Source organism: Vitis vinifera, chromosome 11 (assembly GCF_030704535.1).
Source record: "Vitis vinifera cultivar Pinot Noir 40024 chromosome 11, ASM3070453v1".
In the NCBI taxonomy this organism is placed as follows: domain Eukaryota; kingdom Viridiplantae; phylum Streptophyta; class Magnoliopsida; order Vitales; family Vitaceae; genus Vitis; species Vitis vinifera.
Genome location: NC_081815.1, coordinates 6,303,319 through 6,326,504, shown reverse-complemented (window position 1 = coordinate 6,326,504; position 23,186 = coordinate 6,303,319). Strand labels below are relative to the sequence as shown.

At 36.4% G+C, this 23,186-nt stretch overlaps 3 protein-coding genes and 1 non-coding gene across 5 annotated transcripts; 2 read left to right on the top strand and 2 right to left on the bottom strand.

Moving 5' to 3' along the window:
• The first annotated feature begins 1,903 nt into the window (after positions 1 to 1,903).
• LOC100251745 (protein NUCLEAR FUSION DEFECTIVE 4) lies at positions 1,904 to 7,102 on the top strand. The gene is made up of 3 exons (XM_002268762.5): positions 1,904 to 2,738; positions 4,884 to 5,794; positions 6,406 to 7,102. The coding sequence occupies exons 1-3, from the start codon at positions 2,415 to 2,417 to the stop codon at positions 6,890 to 6,892; spliced, it is 1,722 nt and encodes a 573-aa protein (XP_002268798.2). The 5' UTR covers positions 1,904 to 2,414; the 3' UTR covers positions 6,893 to 7,102.
• Positions 7,103 to 8,400: 1,298 nt separating this feature from the next.
• Positions 8,401 to 9,937, bottom strand: LOC100251733 (uncharacterized). The gene has a single exon (XM_002266045.5). The coding sequence runs from the start codon at positions 9,652 to 9,654 to the stop codon at positions 8,650 to 8,652; it is 1,005 nt and encodes a 334-aa protein (XP_002266081.1). The 5' UTR covers positions 9,655 to 9,937; the 3' UTR covers positions 8,401 to 8,649.
• A 2,489-nt stretch (positions 9,938 to 12,426) lies between these two features.
• Positions 12,427 to 12,543, bottom strand: LOC132254704 (U5 spliceosomal RNA). The gene has a single exon (XR_009467010.1). It is a non-coding gene; the product is annotated as a U5 spliceosomal RNA (small nuclear RNA).
• Positions 12,544 to 12,953: 410 nt separating this feature from the next.
• On the top strand, positions 12,954 to 19,390 carry LOC100246594 (calcium uptake protein, mitochondrial). 2 transcript variants are annotated; one of them, XM_019222808.2, is made up of 8 exons: positions 12,960 to 13,108; positions 13,195 to 13,607; positions 13,724 to 13,791; positions 13,866 to 14,089; positions 14,215 to 14,298; positions 17,483 to 17,696; positions 18,459 to 18,755; positions 18,827 to 19,390. In XM_019222808.2, exons 1-8 carry the CDS (start codon positions 13,074 to 13,076, stop codon positions 19,043 to 19,045), a joined length of 1,554 nt encoding a protein of 517 aa, XP_019078353.1. In that variant the 5' UTR covers positions 12,960 to 13,073; the 3' UTR covers positions 19,046 to 19,390. The 2 variants fall into 2 exon arrangements, with proteins under 2 accessions (XP_059596763.1, XP_019078353.1); XM_059740780.1 differs by lacking the exon at positions 18,827 to 19,390 and having other exon boundaries at positions 12,954 to 13,108; positions 17,854 to 18,570.
• Positions 19,391 to 23,186: the final 3,796 nt, after the last annotated feature.

The window sequence follows — 23,186 nt, the reverse complement described above, 5'->3', positions numbered from 1 at the left end:
AGTTGAACTTGCTTTTGCCTTTATAAATTATATACTCTCAAGGGTTTATGCCATCTTCTTACTTCAGGGATGCCTGCCCATGGTGGGCCTGGGTCAAGAGCATATGCCAAACTAAATTACACTAATTCTATCTTTTTTGCCTCTCAAGTGGCCCAAAAGTAGGCATAGTTGAGTTGAATGGTGAAGTTTCTGGAAGTGGGCTGAATTGGACGAATGGGTTGAATCCTTAGGGTATAGAGAGGTTAATTGTAGAAGAGAGTTGAAAGATTTCTATTTTGAAAGTTGAGTTTGTCATGTTTACATCCATCCATTGAGATGTGAATAGGGTAACTCATAGTATCAATAGAGAATGTATTTGGTATCATGTTTTACGATTTTGTTTGAAGTTGCGAAACGTTGGATCGGTTTCTAACAAACTTCTAATCTCCATTGTGAGAGTACACGAAAAAATCTAGATCATTGACTAAGGTAAAAATAAATACGACCAAGATCCAAAATAAAAAGTAGACAAGAGGTGAGTGTGGCATGGGCCCAATCAATGGCCCACCACTAGACATGCCTACGTTGCTTTCCATATTCTAGTTTGATTGAGGAAGCAACTCTTTAAGACCTAGTCAATTTTTTCCACTTTCAAGCCCAAAAATCAGCTAAGAAGAATGCGTGAAATGAACGAAAATTAATAAAGTTTTGTTTGGGTCCTTGATTTTGTGGGCCAAGACAACCAATAAAGAAACCATGGCCTGAGATGCTTCTACCGTTGGGGCACTAAAAAACTACATAATGGGCTTCGGCTGTGGCCCACACTTTTATACCTCGGATCAACGAGAGCTTTGTCGTTATTTAAAAATATTGGAATTTTGTTGAAATTGATGATGCATGTGAAAATAATTCAAATGAGGTCATTTTTAACGTAATTATGAAACAAAAATAAGGAAAAAGAGATATATAAAGGAATATAATGATATGACTAATAACATAGGTTTCGTTTGGTAGGCTAATAATATAAAGTTCATCCTTTTATTATATCTAATAACTTTTATAATTATATAAATATTAAAATTAAAAATCCTTTTATTAAAAGGTTAATTTCATTGAGACCCATTAAGGTTTATTGTAAATTCAATAAACCATCTTAGGTTTAAGATTTCATAAATTAACATCCTTATAAATTTATTTTGTTTATCAAATTTAGTACCCGTTTAATCCTATTTTCTGAAATTTGTTTTTAAAAACTCTTTTTTGTTTTTTAACTTAAAACTAATTTTTAAAAATAAGTTTCAAAAAATATGATCAAACAGATCTTTTTATTTTGTTTTTAAAAACCAATAAAAACACCTCTTTGTTTTCTAAAAATTGTTATTTAATTCATTTTATTTTTAAAAATTGTTTTTAAAGAACAACGGTTAAATAATATTAGGAATTTTTAAATTTTTAAAAACAGTTTTTCATTTAATATATATATATATATTAAATCACATTATCAAACATACCCTTATTTCTTAAAAAGATTTTAAGTAAAAATATTTTAGATATAAGTATTTAACAATTCCCTATAAATTAAATTATATTCCTTAAAAATTAAATTTTATATATGAAATACATTTATATGGATACTATTAGATGAAATTTAAAACCTATTAGGATTTAGCATATTTATATTAAACTTGAGAGGGTGTCAACGAAATTAACCCTATATAAAATTTCAATTTCGGAACTTTCTTAGGAACTCATTAATAAAAGCGTCTCATGCTAACACTTTGTTAGCAAGAATTTGAATAAAATTTCAGAAATAAACATGAAAAAAAAATTTAAAAATAAAAATAAAAAGGGTGATAGTAAATTGAAATGTTGGGGATAAGTATGATGGGATAGGGTTATCATATATGTCCATAGCGGGCCTAATAAAAACAAGAGCCTACTTCTAATTTGAGGAAAACACCCACCATCTAACGCTCCACCTGCCCTCCTCATCCAAGCCATTTGCTTCCAATGTTAAGCCTTCCATTTCTATCCATTTCTTCAAATTTTAAACTCCTTAGTCCATTTCCATTGCTTGCAGAAGACTCATGAAGAGGCGGTCTCATGTTCATATTTAAATGATGGAGGGAGATGATGACAGGGAGAAGATAGAGAGTGTAGATTATTAAATTGAAATATTTATGTATTAATTTTTGTTTGTGCAACACGAAAAACAAAACGTTTTTTAAAATTTGAAGGGATGATATTTTTGGGAAAACGCAAAGCCTTATAAAGGCTTTGAAGAAAAGTCTAAAGTTAGAGAACTTGTGACGGTGTGAGAGAGGCTTCTCTCAGACAAAGACCCTCCTCCCTCTGTCCCCGTGTGTCCAAGCGAACTCCAAAAGAGGAAGGGGAAGAGGAAGAGGAAGAGCGGAAGCTCTTGTGGTGTGAAAGTGATGGTGACACTGAAAGCAGGAAGCAGACCGCCATGGGTGGGTTTGGGAGCTGCAGTTTGGGTACAGATTGCATCAGGCAATGCCTACACCTTTCCTCTCTACTCCCATTCTCTTAAATCCGTTTTGGGATTCAACCAGCACCAGCTCACCATGCTCGGCGTCGCCAACGACATCGGCGAGAACGTTGGCCTTCTACCGGGCGTTGTCTGCAACAAGTTCCCTCCTTGGGTTGTTCTTTCGATCGGTGCTTTTGCCTGCTTCCTTGGGTATGGTGTTCTTTGGCTTGCCTTGAGCCGTACTCTTCTGTCCTTACCTTTTTGGTTGGTAAGCTCTCTTCTCTCTGTGTTTTCCCCTTACTTTCACTTTTTAAAAATGGATTTTTTGCATACCCATTTGGCGGCCTGGTTATTACATGATGGATTCTTTTAAGGATTGGAAGTTTTATTGGGTTTTTTCCCCACATATCGCTTTCTGAATCTTGGTCTAGATTGTGATGGGATTTTATTAATTGGCTTGATTTTCCATTTTGATGTGTTCTGAGGTCTTCTTTGAATTAGAGCTATCTCTGAGTTATTTTTTGTTCTTCCTCTACCTATTTCAGTACTGCTGACACGATTGATATAATTTGGTAAATTTGGAGTTGATATGATCTTAGTGATTGATTTTTTTTATATATAGATAAATTATATGTTCAATTAATGTTTGATTGGAAGTGTCTTCAGATGATTAGTAAGTTTGAGAAAAACTAGAAGTTGATTATAAGAATGGGACATCGATAGCATCTTTACAGCATGATCCAATGTCATTTTGCTGAGTGAATAGCAATTCAGAAGGATCTTGAGGTGGCTCAATACATGAATGAGATTTTTATAATTTCACTACTGAGAAATGAATAGTTGGGTTTCAGATTGCAAAGTTGTCAAGCTATGTGCAGGGCTTGTAAGTGGGTTGTTATATTAAATTAATTCAATTAAACATGATTTAGCTCTTGAAGACTCTGGGGCATGGTGCTTAATGAGTTTGATGGTTGGATTGAATAAGTGGATTTCAAAATTATGATTAATTGAATGGACCTTCATTGTACACTGTGCTTTTGTCAGTCAAGTGGATTCTGATTAGGCCAGGCACTTGGAGTCCAGGACGTCCAATACGAGTAATGGCTTAATCCTTACACACTAAAAAAGCAGTTGGAATTCAACTTTACAGTTGCTGACTACTTTTTTTCCTAAGCAAGTGAATTGGTTGAAATTTGAAGGATTAATTGGTTGATCAAGAACATGGACAGAAATGAAATACCTTTTGATCTCCAAAGTGGGATATATCTTTATCCATGGAAACACCTTCTGCATTGGAGGACCAAGTCTAAGAATACTAGACATTTCTTCATTGTGAAATCTCATATGAAGGCTTTAAAAAGATTACTATGTGTGACAGTACAAAATCCAGCAATTACAATGATGAACAGTGTTAATTTGGAAATTTGGAAATTTTTATTGAATTTGATCAATCTTATGTACAGTTGACTGAGCATCTTGTGGAAGATGGAAGCAAAAAATGAGCATGTTCTTGTTGATGATTTGGTTGCATTAGAGCTAAGTTACACTAATTTGGTGTTATGTCATCATGTGCTTTACCTGACCAAACAGTGAGAATCTCTACTTAAGTTTCTAGTGTGGGCTAGCTACGTATGTATACTCTTATGACTATGTTGAGTTGGTTATTGAGTTTTATGATGGATGAAGTTGATCAACATGAGGATGGAGCATTAGTATAAGTCTCAGGGAAGTTAAGTTATTTTGCAAGATACCCTTAAGGGAAACAAGGGAGATTTCTACTATCTTCACTACTCTTTTTTCTTTAAATCTGTGACCAACATTTTGCTTAGTATGCCTAATTACGAGTTGCAAAATGTCTTTAATTCTAGGAAATAAACTGAAAGCATTTTTCTTGAATGTAATCTTATTTTATCATCCTTTGATAAGTTGCATGGATATAGCAATATAAACAAGAGATGAAGTCATTGCAAATAGCCTTTATGACAAGGCTAATAACAGCAAGCTGGATATTCCTCAATAAATTATACAAAATGAAGTCACTTCACCGACATATCAATCAGCAAAACTGGTCATAAACTGAAAAGGGTATTCACCAAGTTATTATGAAATATGGCATTGTTCCTTGAAAAGGGTATTCATGTCAAGCATGTCTTGCATCTAAGTGATATTAGCTTCCATTTCATGAGTAATTGAAGAGACATGAATAGACGTTCTAAATATGTTGTGGAGAATCATCGTTCTGTTAAATGAAACTCGTATTTCTCAGTAAGTCGAATAAACACAGAATATGGTAACTTCTTTTTGACCAATTTATTTATAGCAAAAATATATGAATATCCAAGTTCATACATTTAAGTTTTGTAGCCTGGAATTTTCAATAAATGATATATACATTCTTTTTATGACATGGCAGTTATGGTTTGCACTTTGTGTTGCCACCAACAGTAGTGCTTGGTTGAGCACATCTGTGCTTGTGACCAACATGAGAAACTTCCCTCTCAGTCGGGGCACAGTAGCAGGCATTCTCAAAGGTTATGGGGGCCTCAGTGCTGCAGTATATACTGAAATTTACACCACAACACTTCACAAATCCTCGTCCGAGCTTTTGATGTTCCTTGCCCTTGGTGTTCCTCTTATATGTTTCACCATGATGTATTTCATCAGGCCTTGTACTCCAGCTTCTGGGGAAGACTCTGCACAGCATGGCCATTTTCTTTTTACTCAGGCTGCCAGTGTTGTGCTCGGCTCATATCTTCTCACAACTACAATATTGAATGATATATTTTCTTTAAGTGCTCCAATTTCCTATACTTTTCTTGCTGCAATGGTTCTCCTTCTCATGGCTCCACTAGCAATTCCTATAAAGATGACCTTGAACCCCACAAATCGCAGCAAATCAGGGATGCTCAACCAACCAGTTGGGTCTTCAGAAAGTATGCTTCAAGGAGAGGAAAATGCAGACAAAACAGAACCATTGCTGACACCATCTTCGTCAACAGCAAGCCTTGGAAGTTTTCACAAGAATGACTGTGTGTCAGAGATAGATATGCTCCTTGCTGAGGGAGAGGGGGCAGTGAAGAAAAAGAGAAGACCCCGAAGAGGGGAAGACTTCAAGTTCACTGAAGCTTTAGTCAAGGTTGATTTCTGGCTTCTGTTCTTAGTCTACTTTGCTGGTGTGGGTTCTGGGGTAACTGTTCTCAATAACCTGGCCCAGATAGGGATTGCACAAGGTGTGCATAACACCACAATGTTGTTATGTCTCTTCAGCTTTTGTAATTTCTTGGGCCGTCTTGGTGGAGGTGCTGTTTCTGAACATTTTCTCAGGTATGTGCCAGTTCTTGATTAATATGCAGGTAATTGAATTGAAGTATTTTGATTCCTAATCTTCATGTATGCCTCACCTCCCTAGATGGTTAGGATCCAAGATTGTTTAAATCAGAAAACTTTAGAATCCAGTCATGGAATATCATCCATAAAATAAAATTAATGAAAACCAAAATGGAAAGGAAGGAAATATTACAGTAAGTTGGATGGTCAGGAACATGCAGAATAACTTCAGATTTGGAATGGCCTATCTTAATATTATGTTTGGAAGCCCCTCAAGGAAGAACGCCTTTAGTTTATGTCAGAACGAATTTTAATTGTCAAAATTGTAGCTTGGGCCTGTAAGTTTGATACCTGCTTTTCTTTAGAATTTTCTACAGTATCTTCTAGAAAATTGAATTAAGAACTTAATTCATGTGCTCCAAGAAATTTTTGATATATATGCGGATGGACATCACCAGGAATTCTTACTTGAACTTTCTTCTTGGATGACCCTAAACAACCAGCCTTAGTGCATCACAGATGTGCCAAAAATATACACTTATTCGTTCTTTCTCCATTATTCTATAGAGAGTTAATTATGATCACATGAGGATTTCAATTCTCTGCAGGTCAAAAACAATCCCTCGGACAATTTGGATGACATGCACTCAAGTAATTATGGTCATTACATACCTGCTGTTTGCTTCTGCTCTTGATGGTACCCTCTATGCTGCAACTGCATTACTTGGGATCTGCTATGGTGTTCAATTTTCTATCATGGTCCCGACTGTCTCTGAGCTTTTTGGCTTGAAGCATTTTGGTATTTTTTACAATTTCATGTCGCTGGGGAATCCTCTTGGTGCCTTTCTATTCTCTGGTCTCCTTGCAGGGTTTGTGTATGATAATGAGGCAGCAAAGCAGCAAGGAATGAATCTACTCAATTCAAGTGTCTCTTGCTTGGGTCCAAATTGTTTTAGACTCACCTTCCTGGTTCTGGCTGGTGTCTGTGGTGTGGGCTCCATCCTGAGCATAATTCTGACCATGAGAATCAGACCTGTTTACCAAATGTTATATTCAGGAGGCTCCTTCAGGCTACCTCAAAATTCAGATCATTGAGTTGATCAAAATGGAGCATGGAAGCGCTGGATCCTCTTGGAAAACCATTTTTCCAAGTGAGTTTGTGTTCTTTTGGACTCTTGTCAATTCAGTGCATGTTTGAGCCCTCCTTAAATTAGCACACTTTTACATCTGGTTTGTTTTGTCAGCATTATAAATTTATATCTGCCATATTGTGGGGTTTAAGCAATCAAACATATTGGTGCCAAATTGCTTCAACTTGCACATATAGGAAAAGACGATGTTAGGAGATTCCTGACAGCTCTAATCCATATTCTATCATGCATTGATCAAAAATTAAAAAGCATACAAGTTCAACAATATTGGATGCCATGTTCTGCTTCCAAGTTCCAAGATGAAATCTTGAGGGAAACACGAGAACTTGAGAAATTGATAACATAAAACACAAGTTAAATTAATAAATACTTGAGAACTTGCAAGTGGTTGCTTCTTCCAAATCTTCTTGCTCATCACTTGGTGCTCTTTAAAATGTAAGAGATCTCTTACAGATATTTTCACCTTCTTTAGATACTCCCCCTTGGAACTCCCTGAATGATGGAAGGAATTCTCATAAATTCTGGTGATACCGTTAGAAGCTAATCTTTGAGTCTTATAGTCATGTATATCATGCAGCTCTTCAATGGTGTGGATCTCAATGGAACAGTCCCTGGAAATCAATCAAGAGATTGTAGTCTGGTAAAATGCAAGTTGGGTGCTGTCATTTGGTACTTGAATTTGTGAACAGAGGTGGGGTATGAGGGGTTGTGGGTTTTTCTATCTACTGAGAAGGAATGATAAGGATTGATCTGGATTGCAGTGTGTAAGAAAGTGGCTGCAATATGATAGTCCTTTTTTGGAGTCTTTAAAGCTAAAACTACCCTATTGAAGAAGTGTGGAATGAAAATACTGTTGTATCTACAATGTCGATCATAAATCTGATTGAAGTGGGATTTTGAAAGAGGGGATGAGTGTTTACCTCATGTCACTTGGCTGGGAGTTTTCTTTCCTCTGTTAGGGTCTTAACTTTTCCCCACAATTGTTTAACTATAAGATTCCTTCTTTAGCCTCATTCTCTGTTGAAGTGGCTGGTGAATGTCAAAAGGACATAAAGCTCATGGCAGAAAACCAAAAATTGATTCATTTGTTATATCAGGAAACAGGATTTAACCACTATATGGTTTAAACAAGAGCTTGATAATGAAGATTTATCTGAGTGAATTGGCTGTGATTGAGGTTGAAAGAACTTGTCTTGATTAATGAAACTAGGGGGATGAACAGGTAGTCCACCCGATATCTTTCAAGTTTTAATCTTCATCCTAATTTTTTAATTGTCTTCATATACAAAGAATCTGTTGAAAGAAGTTCAAAATATGAATCATTATTCTGGTTCAATATGAAACTTTAGAAAAACAAGTAAATTTCATTTTTGGCACCAACAAAACCCCCTAAACTGAGTGAATTGTAGGAGTGTAGGCTCAGCGAAACCAAACACTGTCTTGTGCACATAATTTTCAACAATTGGATCGCATAAACAATGATGTTAAAGCATGGGAGTACAAAACAAGATTGACTAATCCAAAAAAACTCAATCTCACACTAGAAGTTGTAGCTTCATTTGATTTTTTTGCGTAGGAAAATCAGAAGCCATGTGGCACTAGTGCACCACCCTCCAAAAACCTAATCTTCCTCAATTTACAAACGCTGTCATTCTTACGAAAAACCCTTCAAAAAATTGCTGACTAGAGAAAGTGCACGCTTCAAGTGGGCTTCATATCTTGAAACATGGTGGCCCATATTGAATCATATCCATCCACTCCTTCAATCTTTTCCTTGTCGAGGCCCATGGCCCTTCCCTCCAGAGGCCCCGATAGCCTTGGGCTCCTGTTTGGCCGGTTCCCCTCTGGCATCCTTCCATCCTGAGGCCCGGATACGCTTCTGCCCCTATAAGGGGTCCTCAATATCTCTTGGGCTCTTCCATCCACAGCCCTAGACACTATTGGGCTTCTGTTTGCAATACTGGGCATCCTCTCTTGGGCCCTTCCATCCAGTGGCCCAGATAGGTTTGGGCTTCTATTTGTGAACCGCGATCTGTCATGTACCCTTCGGTCCAGAGGCCCTGATAACCTTGGGCTCCTGCTTGTCGCATCCAGGGGCCGAGACAATCTTGGGCTCCCGTTTGTGAGCATTCTCTCCTGCATGATCCTTCCATTAATAGGCCCAGATAACCTAGGGCTGCCATTTGTGAGCATCCTATCTTGCATGACCCTCACATTCAAAGGCCCAGATAAGCTTGGTCTCGTAATTGGCAGCAACTTCCTCTCATCGGAAGGCCCAGATGCTTTTGCGCTGGTCCCATCCGTGAGCAGCAGCGCCCCTTGCTTGAGCTCCATCGAACTGTCATGCTTCCTTGACAATACCCCCCTCCATGAACCCTGGCAAGAAGTCGAAATCGGAAGCGGTGAACGAGCTGAATCCCCATGAAAAGCCAATTTGGTAACACACTTGGCGAAGCTCCTCTTGGCTTTGCTGATTACCTGAAGAAGACCGGAAAGAGTATTGTGTCGCTCCCCACTTTCCTTCTTAGCAAGCTTGAGGATCTCAAGCCTGTGTTTGGCCACAGAGATGCCCATACTCTGGAGGAATTCGTGATTGAAATGAACCACATCCTCTTCTTGGAGCTCATTGCGAGCAAAAGCGAGGCCATATTCGTAAGTAAGTGAAGGCTCGAGGTCAGTTTTGGATAACCAGGAGAACCAGTCCATGGCTTGTTGCTTCTGACTGTTTCCTTCTGTATTATATGATATATATATTTGCGATTTGAGATGCAGAAGAAGTAGATGAGATGGTGAAGGAGTAAGTAAATATTATGGATAAATTACTGGTGCGTACTTTGGGATATTTCTACCTCGCTTTCAATGACATTTGGAAGGTAGCTGAGTCTCCGAAAGCGACCAATGAAAATACAACTGCAGGTAGTGCGTGAACTTTCTGGCCTCTCATATCCTCTAAAAATAGGTTTTCCAAGGGGGATTAGTCATCATTTGTTTTTCTTCTCTGGGTGGTGGTGGTGGGGAGTGGGTGGCGGGCGCGACGGGGCAAAGGTGGAGCCGGGCAGGTGAAAGTGCCACCAATATTCAAAGGGAGTTTGAACCCCCATATTAGTGTATTACAACCCCAAAGAAAATGATCCCACGGCGCTCTCATTAATCAATACTTGAACACTATTACTCCCTTTGTGATTTCAACCCCTCAAGCCCTAACGGAGTTCCAATTTTCATAGTGATGGTGCTAGAAATGGGCCCTTGAGATTCCCCATTACTACATGTTTTGTGGTAGAAGTTGGGCGACCCCACTCGACTGTCATGGCCTGCAGCCCTTTTTATAGTTTCTCTTTTTCCGGCCCTCACACATTAACTTGACTGATTTCTACAAGACAATGATGAATATTATTGGTGTGTTGAAGGGCCATCTTTTGCTAGTTTGGACTTCTGAAATTATTAGATTAATAAAAAGGTTAGTTGGAAAGCCTGTAGAGTGATTGGCAAAACATTTCATTCCAGTTAATTTCCCTTTTAGAAGTACAAATAACCCGTGAAGCCCCGCAGTTTTCAGGGAAAAAAAAAATCAATATTAAAAAATTGTCTTACCATATAAGCTACGGTCAAGATTTAAAATATGGGGACGTGAATCCCGATACAAAATTGGGGAAGATATATTCATCATCCGATATTTTCAAATATTTTTTATTTTTATTTTTTGTATTTGGACAGATATTTCATATTTTATCGATATTTATTGATATTTTATAATTTATCGATATTTATTATTAAATAAATTAATTTTAATTACTTTATTTTTACATTTGATTTAATTTATTTCCAAAAATATAAAACATAATTTTCTTATTAAATATTTTTACATAATCTATATATTTATTAAATATATTAAAAGAATTAAATATATTTAAATTTAAATGGATCATAATTTTAATATTAAATATATTTTAAAAAATTTATATTGTCATAATATTATTATAAAATAATATATAAGACAACTTAATAATAAATATACATTTATAAAATTTATATTTTTTTATCGACTTAAATGATATTATTATTAAATATGATAAATTATATATATAATTTTTTTTTCAAAAATAATTAACTTTAAAATATCTAACTTATTTCTTATATATATATATATTTGGAATTTTTCTCAATATTTCAGGATTGTTATTAATTTTTATGTGATGATATTTTATGATTAAATATCTGACAATATGTTTTTTATATATCCCTAAAATTAAGTATTGACATATTCGTGATTCCAATGTTTTCATAAAATCGTATTATCAAATTTATCCCGGCGGTTGAGGGTCAAAATATTCATAATTCTCGATATTTTCATAGAATCGTATTATCAAATTAATCCCGGGCGTTGAGGGTCAAATAAAGGAAGCATAGTAGGCAGGGAATTAAAAAATCTAGTGATAGGCTTGAGTCCCGTGCTATGATTGTCAAAGTGAATGGTTGGGAGAAGTTACCCATAGCCCATAAGGCCCTTTTAAGAGTATCGACACAATCCCAACTACCACACTTCTTATCATATCAAAGTCCACAAATTATCTTCACATAACCCATCTTTTCTCTCCTTTTTATTAAAATAATGATTTCAAGATTTTCAATTGATTGTCCACTTAACAGTTCAACCATGGGGATAAACCAATTTATTAATGGTTGAGCTACACCACTATTTATTGGGATTTGGGTTGGGTGCATCTGCCCTTTTGTGTCATTTAACTCCTCTTAAAGACCTTTTTTTCTTTGTGTTAAAATAAATAAATAAATAATTCATTGTCCCCCACTAAGCTATAACCAATTCAATCAATTTTTCTTCTTTGATTACATTATTCATTTGGAATCGGGATTCATGTAATCAATTTTCGAAAAAAATATGTTTTTATGTGCTAACTTGAAAATATATATAAAATGAAAATTCGTATTTTATATATTTTTAGATTAAAATAAATATTAAAATATCAAATTTTTAATAATATAGATACTATCTTTAATTTTTCTATATTTTTTCAAAAGGGTTGATGATTCTTGTAAATGAAATATATGCTAATATGCATATTGATGTGTAAGTTTAGTCACGTGACTCACTTAGATAATTGACTAAAAAAGGAAATTGTGGAAACAAGTATAGTTGGGAAAAGGGAGGTCAGACCATTGAATGGGTCTATTAATGTGATTAAATTAGCAAGATATGATATCGAAGAACTCACCTAACACCATTTGTTATGGTGTGTTCACAATTGCTTTAAGAATAAGGCACCATTAGTTATTAGTTATGGTGAGTCCACATTAGCTTTAAGAATAGGGCAACAAACCCATTTATACCTTAGGCGCTGCTAAATGCTCTAGGTTTCCTTACACTTGATATGGTAACCAAATAAACCCTTGGGCTTAACCATATCAATATGCAGATCTAATAAAAATTGGGAATTTATTAAGATGGTTTGATAGGGAGCCAATCCATTTATGGAATGGCTCCTCCAAAAATAAATGTATGCCGTTTTGGATGGGGAGCACACGGTATTCTTTAGTAAAAGGCGAAAGAATAGTTCGCTTTGTGCTCCTCACACGGCTCCATGATTTTGAACCTAACGTTGACAGATATTTTATAAGCAAGTTGTTTTGGGTTTCTTCTGACTGGGAGCGATGTGGGACACTACGGGACGGTGTTAATGTGTTATAATGGCTGCTCTTTATTCTTGTTTGGACTGACAGCTATAATGGACCTGGGCTGACAGATATAATGGATCTGCCCCAACACCCATATCACACCACTAGGGTTCACTGGGCCTTGATAGCCTCCATTTCCATTCCTTAATTTTGAATCCATTTTGGGGATGTTTATACATCTAATTATGCTTTTGTCCCACTGTTTTTTTTTTCTTAATGATTATGTAATCCTTTATTTATTTCAGTATTAATTTGAGGATAAAAATTAAAATGGTAGCCACTAATTTGATGATAAGCTTTTGCCAAAGAGGGGTTCAATCGGTGGGAAGATATTTTTGTCCAGAACCATTAACCAAATCAAACCAAACCCCTTCTGCCCCTGCTCTTCACACCCTATACCAGTTTTTGGCGGGGATCCTATCAACCAACCAACCATGCGTTGGGAAGAACTCAAGGTCAAACCTCCCAGGTACTCTATTCTCGGTCAAAACGGCACCGCCTTTTTCTCTCTTTCACTGTTTCATATTCACGTGTCTACGTATTCCCTTTTCCCAGCCGCCGACACCCCATCCCTCTTCTCCTACCTTTCTTTCTCACACCCGGTACCATGTGGATGGCACCTCTCAGAAAATCCTCACCCTCCATACGCCGAGTCTTGATTGCTCCTTCATTGTTCAACAAATCGGACGGCTCATCACGGCCACTGAGATATTACGGTGGGTCCAGCTACGACGAGGATAAGGGCCCAGACTCCTTACTCAAAATGTTGGTGAGATGGTTGTCATCAGGGGTCCTCATCGTTGGGCCTAGCCTCGGCTTTTGCTACTGTTCGTCTTCAGATGCGACCCCGCTTTTCTCATTCGCTGATTGCTCCAATGTGGCTGCATCCGCCACACAGGATCATGGTCTCCGACACTCTGATTCACCGGACTCCATTCCTGTCAAGAAACCCAAGTACCTCTTTGGAGGTACTTTCCTTTTCCTTGTTTCCTTCAATTGATTCCCAAGAAAATCGGAAGAAAGAAGTTGACGAGTCTAATATTTCGAAGAAATGATAAATAATGCTGGAGTTTTGCTTTTTCAGATGCATATAGGAAGGAGGTTTATTTTAAGTACGAAAAGCGCATGAGGATGAGAAGTCCCCCTGAAAAGGTATTCATCTTTTTTTCAAAAGAAAAAAATAATAATAATAATACTGAATCTCTTACACCATATTTTATTTGCAGGTTTTCGAGTACTTTGCATCCTTCCGAGCCCCTAATGGGGAGGTATTCATGACGCCCGCTGACTTAATGCGGGCAGTAGTTCCTGTATTTCCCCCGTCTGAATCAGATTATGTTAGATATGGGAGTCTCAGAGGGGAGAGGGTTCCTAGCGACTTACGTTACACCGCTTCACAATTTTTCATGCTTTTTGATACTGATAATGATGGACTTATATCTTTTCCCGAGTAAGTTTTTTCCCATGATTGCAGAACTTAAAAAGATTATTTTTCATTTTTATGTTTTTCATCTTAATCTGTTTGAAATTTGTGCTCTTGGCATAATTGTTTTGTACATAATTTTGTGGCAACAGGTACATATTTTTGGTCACACTACTCAGCATTCCAGAGTCGAGCTTCTCTGTGGCGTTTAAAATGTTTGATCTTGACAATAATGGGTAGGCATCTTGTGCATCCATGTAAGAACAAGACATCTAGATTGCTTCTCAAACAATCATTATTATTATTATTATTATTTTTTTTATAAGCAACCAGGAAATATTAGAGATATAGGTAAGGCTTAAGCTAAGTACACTGGAGTACAAAAGGGTACCTAGAGAAAGGGACAAAGACAGGAGTAAACAAGGGAAATAGCCAGCAGCCCACAATTATTTACTCCTGACCAATCAATAAAATGGATCAAAGACAGAAGTCTTTCCTTCTATATGATGCCTAGTATAATCCAAAAAGGAGGATTTTAGCAATTGATTCGTGGATTCCACATCATCAAAACCCCTCCAATTTCTTTTACGCCAAATGGTCTTTTGCCTTTTTCCTACTTGAACCCCATTCCAGCTTAGCAACATCAACAGAATTGAAGACTAAATCACCTGCTGTGACCCAAATAAGGAAAAGACCAACAGAGGAAGCATGTGGTCGATGGATTCCTCCTCCCTTTTACCCATGAAGTATCAATTTGCCAAAAACCAACTCTCATTGGGACCGTGGATTCCAAACTACTCTAGCTGGAAAAGTCTCTGTACCCCCTGAGGCCAAAAAAGAATGGAAAGCTTTAACAGAGAACTTTCCATTCCTTGAACTGATCAAGTCATTTCCTCTATATCACGCCTAATAGAATGCTTTTGAATTTCCTGTAGAAAGGCTTCCACAATCTCTAACTCTCAATCATGGAACTGTCTTGAGAAACATAGACTCTAATGAATTGGCAGATACTGCCACCTCCAACTGCCAAACCTCCACCACCTTAGTACCCCATCGTGCCCCCACATATATGTTACCCATGATTCGTTTGAATCGTCAACGGAAAATCAGGTGGGGAAAGACTCTTTTAGCTAGGTGTCACCACACCACTTGTCCAACCGAAACTTTGATTCTCCTCCCATTCCTAACAATGGAGCTGACTTTGCTTTTAAAAACCTCCTAGTTTTTTCTAATAGCCTTCCAAAAGCCAACACCATAACCCTCCCTAAGCACCCAAACGTCAACCTCCTACTTCTTCCCCAAACTTCCCAACAATCACTCACTTCCACAAGGAATCCTTTTCCAAGCAAATCTCCAACCCCGCTTATCCAACAACACCATGTTAAGAACAAAGAGATTCCTTTTTTTGGTAGGTAAATAAGAGCAAAGAGATTCCTAATGCCCAGACCCCCCTCTTTTCTTATCCAAACACACTTTAGCCCAGTTCACTAGGTGAGGTTTTTTCTCAAAAGCTCTTCCACTTCACAAGAAATATGTTTGAATCTTTGCAATCCTTAAACTTACCCTTCTTGAAATCAGCCTTACAATTTCCTAACTTCTTGTTTCTTTTTTTGTTGGTAACTCAACTTGTTTATTTATGCTTTCAATGCATTATCAATTAAGAAAGAAATTTTTGAAACCATGAAACATTTACTCATGCTATTTTCTACATGTAGTCCAAGTAGAAAATGACATTTAAATGGTTCATAATACTCATTGAAGAGTAGAATACATAGCCAAACACTGTCTTTAGTTACATGGCCTAAAGCTATCAGCCATAATAATGCAGCCAGGCAGCCATCTTCCTTGATGTACACCCACGTTGAACTTTCACTAGGTTTCTAGTGTTAGTTTATCCTGAATACCTTGGGTTTGGGGCTGGGTAACACTCATGACAATTCGTTTGAAGAATTTCCTATAGCATTATGAGGGCTCTATCAAACAGCAGAATACATCTTATCCTCCTTGGAGAACCATTCTCCACTGGTTCTAGGCTGTCCCCCAATCAATCTAAACATGAGATCCTTTCCTTCTTTTTAATTTTTATTTCTTAGAACCTTAAAAGCAGAGACATACAAATCAAAATGCTCCCTACAGCACAGACAACAGGGCATCTATTAACTAGGTGGAAGATGCAGAGCATGTTTGAAATCTCAAATATTCCCCTTATCCCTACTTCTCCACTATGGACCTTGTCCTTACTACTGCTATCATGCAGTGCTTTACACCCATGTTTGTGATGGGTGAATTGTCTATAATTTCAAGTGACCTGTCAACTCAATCCTGAAAATTAGAGTCTCCTTCATTTTTCATTTTACATGCATACAAGCCATCCTAAACTTCTACAGTGACTCTTTATCATCTCAAAAAATCACATCAAAACACAGCAATAGTAGTGAACGCTGGATTGATGAGAAATCTTTTGATGTTTTAGTTATTACGCCTTGTGTTTGGTTCCTAGAAACATGCTTTGCAGCTGTCTCAAGGATCCTGAACCCATGAGATTAAGATGAAAAAATTTCTTTGGAGATGGTATTAAATAAATGACAAAGCACATCCATGGACCATGATGATATCAGACTTGTTGGTCTGGTAATGACAATGATTTTGAATATATGCTGAAATCTGGTGAATCTCATGCTTTAGAATCCTAAAAAGAAACTTTTAGATAATTTTTAATAAGCTTGTGTAATCAATCTTGAATTTGGGATGATCAAACTCTTCATGTTGCATTCAATCCTTGTTCCAATGATAACCTTTTCAGAATCATTAAAAAGTCAAATAAAAATAAAATCTACAATATTTTTCTTTTTCATAGTTGTATAAGTTCTTAGAAATATGGAACTAAAATTTCACCACCTGCTTACCACTTCTGCCACATGATAAGTAATGTTCTCTGGCAAAATAAGCCATGTGATACAAACAAGTAATGTACTTGAATTTAGCAATAACAATGTAAACATGCAATCATCTCAAACCATTTGGGAATCTTTAAAACCAGGCATGAATAGCAGCATTCTTATTAAGCCTAGCGTTTATTATATTGTTGTTATCATTATCTATGAACTTTGAGCAATTTTGTTTTCTTATCCAACCTAAGTATGAGTTGCATGCTGCTCCAATTTCTCAAATGTTTATTTCTTGATTGGGAAAATATTTACTCCCTCAATAAGCATGTTGTGTATGCTTGTCCTTGAAATGTCAAACAAAATACATGGCCAATACCAGGCATAAACAGGGCAAAGATTGTTAGGTTTGCTTGTGAATTTTCCTTTTTCTCAGTCAAGATAGTTGGCCTTTTGGCATTTATACAAAAAAATCTGCTTCTTATCCCTTTGTTTATTGATTTGTGATTCCTTTCTGGCTTCCATCCATTAAAAGAGAGATAGACAGGGAGGAATTTAGGAGAGTGATGGCTTTGATGCGGAGCCACAATAGGCAAGGGGCTCAACACAGGGATGGGCTACGAATTGGGCTCAAAGTTGGGGGTTCAGTAGAGAATGGGGGTTTGCTGGAGTACTTTTTTGGCAAGGATGGCAAGTCATGCCTTAAGCACGAAGCATTTGTTCAATTCTTAAGAGATTTGCACGATGAGGTATGTTGCCCCTTGCTCTTTCATTCTGGAATATATCCTACTTTGATTGATTAAGATTTGTGCATTCTGTTGTCTTAACCAAAAAATGGCTTAATTGAACTAAACTCAAGAGAGAATGGCTTCTAATGGAAACCATGCTTAGTGCACGCTTTGCCAGGAGATGATCATACCAATCCCATGAAATATGCTAGAAGATCAATCTGCCATCCTCTTTGCAAGGAAGGTTTATCCTAGACGTTGTAGGAGAAGCAAGAAGTTACATTCCCAATCATTATGCTGCTACCTCATCTGGTTCTTTTTTGGACCCCTGAAAGTAGGACTCTGAATTTTTATTTTTTTATTTTTTTTCTCGCATTTCTTTTAGGTCATGGATCAGAATAGCACATTTTGGACAGGATTGACATGTTTTTTCACAAGAGAATAAAACAATGCTAGGTAACACAGGTTAGTGTAGTTGAGCGTTTCAAGATTTTCAAGAAATGGCAATCCAGAGGATTGAGTGTTCCATATTATTAAATCATTAGGAATCGTCGAAATGGCCATTCGAAGTCATTCTTCCTTGAAAGTTATACCAAGCACATTTCCAACCAACCATGCTGAAATGCATATGTGCATTGCTGAAAGATTCAAGTTAAGGCACAACTTGTCAATTTACTGACTTGTTTCTAACAAAGTTTCAGTTTTAGCTATGAGATCAATAACTTCTACTCAAAATCTTTTTATAGTTTTTGAATATTAAATAACATCTTGTGAATGTTCTAGATCTTACAATTAGAGTTCGCACATTATGATTGCAAGTCACGGGGAACCATCTCAGCCAATGATTTTGCCCTGTCCATGGTTGCATCTGCTGACATGAGGCATATAAACAAGTTTCTTCGCCGGGTTGATGACTTAAATGATGAACCACAACTCAGAGACATACGCATTACACTTGAAGAATTCAAGAATTTTGCAGAGCTACGTAAAAGATTGCAGCCCTTGTCTTGGGCAATTTTTAGTTATGGGAAAGTGAATGGGCAGTTGACAAAGGGAGATTTCCAAAGAGCTGCATGCCAAGTATGTATACTACACTTTTCTTCTCATGAATAAGCATAATTTAGTGTACTAATGGAGATTATTTGAATAAGGTGTGTGGCATCTCCCTCACCGATAATGTGGTTGACATAATATTCCATATTTTTGATGCAAACCGCGATGGGAGCTTAAGTTTGGATGAGTTTGTAAGAGTTCTACAAAGAAGGGAAAGGGACACCTCACAACCGAGGGAGCCAGGGTTCATGGGATTGCTATCTTGCTGGTTAAGCTGTACAACAAACTGCTCCTCTGGCAACATTTTTCTTAATTGATTAGATTGAAGTCCAACTAACTGCTGGTTAACATCCATGGCTCTAAAGATGTTGCAGACAGGCTCCATATGATTTCAACTGCTTTACAGTGAAGGTGGTGATCTTAAACTTCTTATCATCTCAAATGATTTACTTTGCAGATTGGTTGACAGATGATGATCATTTTTGTTAACCGTTTGAACTCTGGTCCATGGGACTGCAGCTTCACCTAACTATTGCCCTCATTGGATTACATGGAACTGTACCTTCTGTTCAAGTTAATGTATATAATTTTTTTTTTCCCTTTTCTGTACTTCATTAAATTAATCATTTGTAACTTTTATAGAGCTGTCAACAGTTTTTTCATTAATTTCTCAAACTAGGAGTGTTAATTCGGGCTGCCTTGACCCGGCCCAAGCCTAAATATTTGGGCCTCGAATGGCTTGCTGCGGGCTTTTTGGGCTAGAGAGATGGCTTAGGCCCAGGTCGGACGGAGTACATTTTCCCAAAGCCCGGCCCTACGGGCGAAATTACTTTTTCTTTCTAATACATTTCAAATAATATACTAAGTAACACACATTAAATTAAATTACATAACAAAAGTACATTCAATCATATAACAATTTGATGTTGTATAGTCTTATATATCATTATCATCATTAATTTCTGTAGTTGATCACCTCCATATACGCATCATGACCATCATCAAGTTGCATCACTTCAATATCCACTACTAATTCATCGTTGGTCTTAATATTTTAGTAGTGTTGTCGGGTGGTGATAGTGTTGTTGGCCTTAATGTCTTGAGACTAGCGGGTTGAGTTTTGGGTTGGCCCGGTTGGGTCAACACAAAAAAATCTTTGAGCCGATCCTAACTCATAAATTTTGACTTGGGTCGGGTTTTTTTAGGCAAGTTCTGAGTCATCGGCCTTTTTCTACATCCCTAACTCCAAAGAGGAAGACAGGAATCAAATTGACATCTTTGGGTGGCCATTTTATAACCCAACATGATGGTTAGGTTAATTAGAAAACCCGAGGCGTGGCGTGTGATGATTGACCCACGCACTCCCTCTTGATTTGGGGGACATTGATTCTGGATAGACAAATGGGCGACAGCTCTTTCAATGGGACACGGATGTAGTATGCCCATAGTGGCAATGTTGCAAGAATGTTGGGTTTTATAAGTGGGGGTTACGCAGGTTTTATCCTCTTGTGCAATCTGGCACGCCGGGATACAATGGTGTGCTCTTGACTTTGGGGTCACCAAATAATAATAGGATTTTGAATTTTTTTAGCAACAAGTAGAATCGGAAGGTGGGTCTAGTTGAAGTCTAGTCAGATGAAAATAATTGAAGTCTGCTTTTATCACCACCTAAATCTAATTCTACCAACTTTAGGATATGGTATACTAATCATTCTTTTAGTTCATTTCTAAGTGTTTGGTATACCTTATTACACCTATTGATTTAGTGATTTTTTTTTTTTTTTTTTGAAAAATGATTTTGTTTTATATAAAATTACAAGAAAAACAAAATCCCCATTAAATATAAATTTTGTATTTTGTGGAGAAAAAGTTGTATCCTTGATGGGAAGATGGAAAAACAGAAGAGGCCATATTGAGCATGAACTCTAGTCCTAAATGTGTCGTTTTGCCTGGTAAAGGAATAATGCAATGGCATTATCAGCCTCCCGCCATGGACGATAGAATCTTGAAAACTTGGGCGACTCCTCTGCTTCCCTCCTACAGCATGGTGCCACCAGTTCTAGTACACAAACAAACGTGGAGGACGCAAGAGAAAAAAATGGAGCCACTTTTATTTTTGTCTTTTTTTCACTTTGGATTTGTCTCTGGGTAGTTTGAACAGTATATATAAAAAAGAGTTAAATCCAAGGGTTTAAAAGTCATAAATTATATTTTTTATTAAGAAATATACTATTTATTATATAATATAAAAATTATGATATATTGATATTAACATAGTATAATTGAATTTTTTTGTTAAGAATAAAAATAATAATGGCTAATAATATTTTTTTAAATGAATTTGAAATCAAACAAAGTTTACTTTTTAATATATAAATAAGTTTTTATTATTATTATGATTATATGTATATGTTTTTAAATTTTCAAATTATTCTTAAAAATTACAAGATTTGTTAAAGAATTTAGAACATTAAGTTGATTTAAAACTTATTTGTCTTTTATTATTATTTTTTCTAAAGTTTTTTTTCCTTCATATTTTCCTTTTATATTTAAAAACATATAAAAACAACATCTATTTTTCTCTTACAATTATTCTCAATATCACTTTGTTTTCAAAAACTATTTTCAGAGAACAGCTGCCAAACTTATTTTTTAAAGCAGTTCTTTTGTTTTTTTTTTTTTGTTTTGTTTTGTTTTGTTTTGTTTTTTTTTTTTTTTTTTTAAAAAAAAAAACTGTTTTAAAATCACCCACCAAACAGACCCTAAAAATACTAAAATGGATACTTTTAGGACCTTTGTTCTTAAAAATTGTCACTGGTTTCGGTTTCAAAAACTGTTAAAATGCGGACCATCGTTCCCATTTTTTTTTTTTTAATGAGATTGGAATAGAAAATGACTTTTCAAGGAAAATTGACACAAATCAAATCCCTGTTGGATAGACCAAAATGATTTTCAGTGCAAACAGGCTTATCTAGTCAAAGTTGTTGCATAATCCCATGCTTAACAGGTATGTTTTCAAGAAGATTCCTTGGCTAACACGACAAGGAAGTTCAGATGTTCAGCCATTGAATTTCACCAAGAGCTTCTTTCTAGGCTCTGTTCAGATCACTGTGACTGAAAGGGAAATTAGAGAAAAATCAAACAAAAGAACAAGGAAATGAAGGGAAAATATAAAGCATTTTAGATTCTCTACATATAATCTTATACCCCATTATGTAAGCTACCAAATGCACCAAAAAAAAAAAAAAAAAGAAGGAAAAATTTGCTTTTCATCCTCCATTATTTTCATCTTCCTCCTCTGTTTTGTAGAAGGCAGTACACATGACAAGTGAACTCAGTTTTCATCTCCTGCTCAACCAACTCATAATATAGCTATTCTACTTTCATCTTATCAACAGGTTATGTCTTGACTGTCCTCTTTGCAACTCCACAGAGACTCCCACCTGCAGGGGTAACTCTCACCCTAGATTCTAGACGGCATATCTCTATTTTTTAAGACCAAATGCTAAATCCATGTGTTGGTCAAACCTCTCACTTCAGTAAAGATGAGCCATAGTATAGGACATGGCTTCCTATGAGTATCTATTGCTAATCAGCCTTCACTAGATGTGTCAAGGCATAGTCTTACTAAAGTTACATTCAATGCCTTCGTTTGGAATTTACCCTTTTCTTTTCTCTGCTCAGCTACCATTAAATGAATACAACATATGGGCACACAAGCAGATATGTGTAACATTTATAGACACAACCAATCAATTCATCATAACCTTACTCTTGATATAACTTTTCACTGTACGCAACTGGGTTGGCTTTAATTCCAGTATAAAACGAAAGTGGCTGCACTCCCATTGATTTATAATTTTTGAAGGGATGCCATCCAAGGAAGCAAGGGACAGGTATGAGCATCAAACAGGGCAAAATCCTCAACAACAATCCAGAGAGTCACTTTTGTTTGAAATTCTTTGGTCATTGATTGCATTTCCATTCAGTTCCACTGGGTTAAAAGTAAAACTTTCATTTATTAAACAAATATGAAATTCTTCAGAAGCGACACAAGAAAGCTACCATTATTGTGGTAAAGAGAACAATAATAGTTCTCTCTACCAGAATAAGAGAACCATTATTGTTCTCTTCACCCAATAAGAGAAAGCTACCATTATTGTGGTCAGGAGAATGCCTGTCAATATATATATATATTCATATATAATGGTAAAGAGAACTTTTATGAGCAAGAACCATCCACGAAAGTGTGGAGATTAGAACTAGGGGTTGGGAAGTATGTATTGATGTGATGTGCCAGAAACAGAAAAATACTTCTACTAATAGGTTCTAACAGCACCTACTTCAGCTGGTATCAAGAAAATTTCTTAAATAAATTTGGAAAAGTATAAATTCCAAATTAAACATTATATTTACTTTTGACAGTGTTTCTAGCTGCCAATGAAACTGAGTCATCAG

Excerpts from the sequence above, each read along its gene's own strand:
- LOC100246594 (XM_019222808.2), top strand. The coding sequence starts at position 13,074 with ATGCGTTGGGAAGAACTCAAGGTCAAACCTCCCAG. Across the intron at positions 13,792-13,865 it reads TGAGAAGTCCCCCTGAAAAG|GTTTTCGAGTACTTTGCATC; the intron begins GTATTCATCTTT and ends TTTTATTTGCAG. Across the intron at positions 17,697-18,458 it reads TAAGAGATTTGCACGATGAG|ATCTTACAATTAGAGTTCGC; the intron begins GTATGTTGCCCC and ends TGAATGTTCTAG.
- LOC100251745 (XM_002268762.5), top strand. The coding sequence starts at position 2,415 with ATGGTGACACTGAAAGCAGGAAGCAGACCGCCATGGGTGGGTTTGGGA. Across the intron at positions 2,739-4,883 it reads TGTCCTTACCTTTTTGGTTG|TTATGGTTTGCACTTTGTGT; the intron begins GTAAGCTCTCTT and ends ATGACATGGCAG. Across the intron at positions 5,795-6,405 it reads GTTTCTGAACATTTTCTCAG|GTCAAAAACAATCCCTCGGA; the intron begins GTATGTGCCAGT and ends AATTCTCTGCAG.
- LOC100251733 (XM_002266045.5), bottom strand. The coding sequence starts at position 9,654 with ATGGACTGGTTCTCCTGGTTATCCAAAACTGACCTCGAGCCTTCACTT.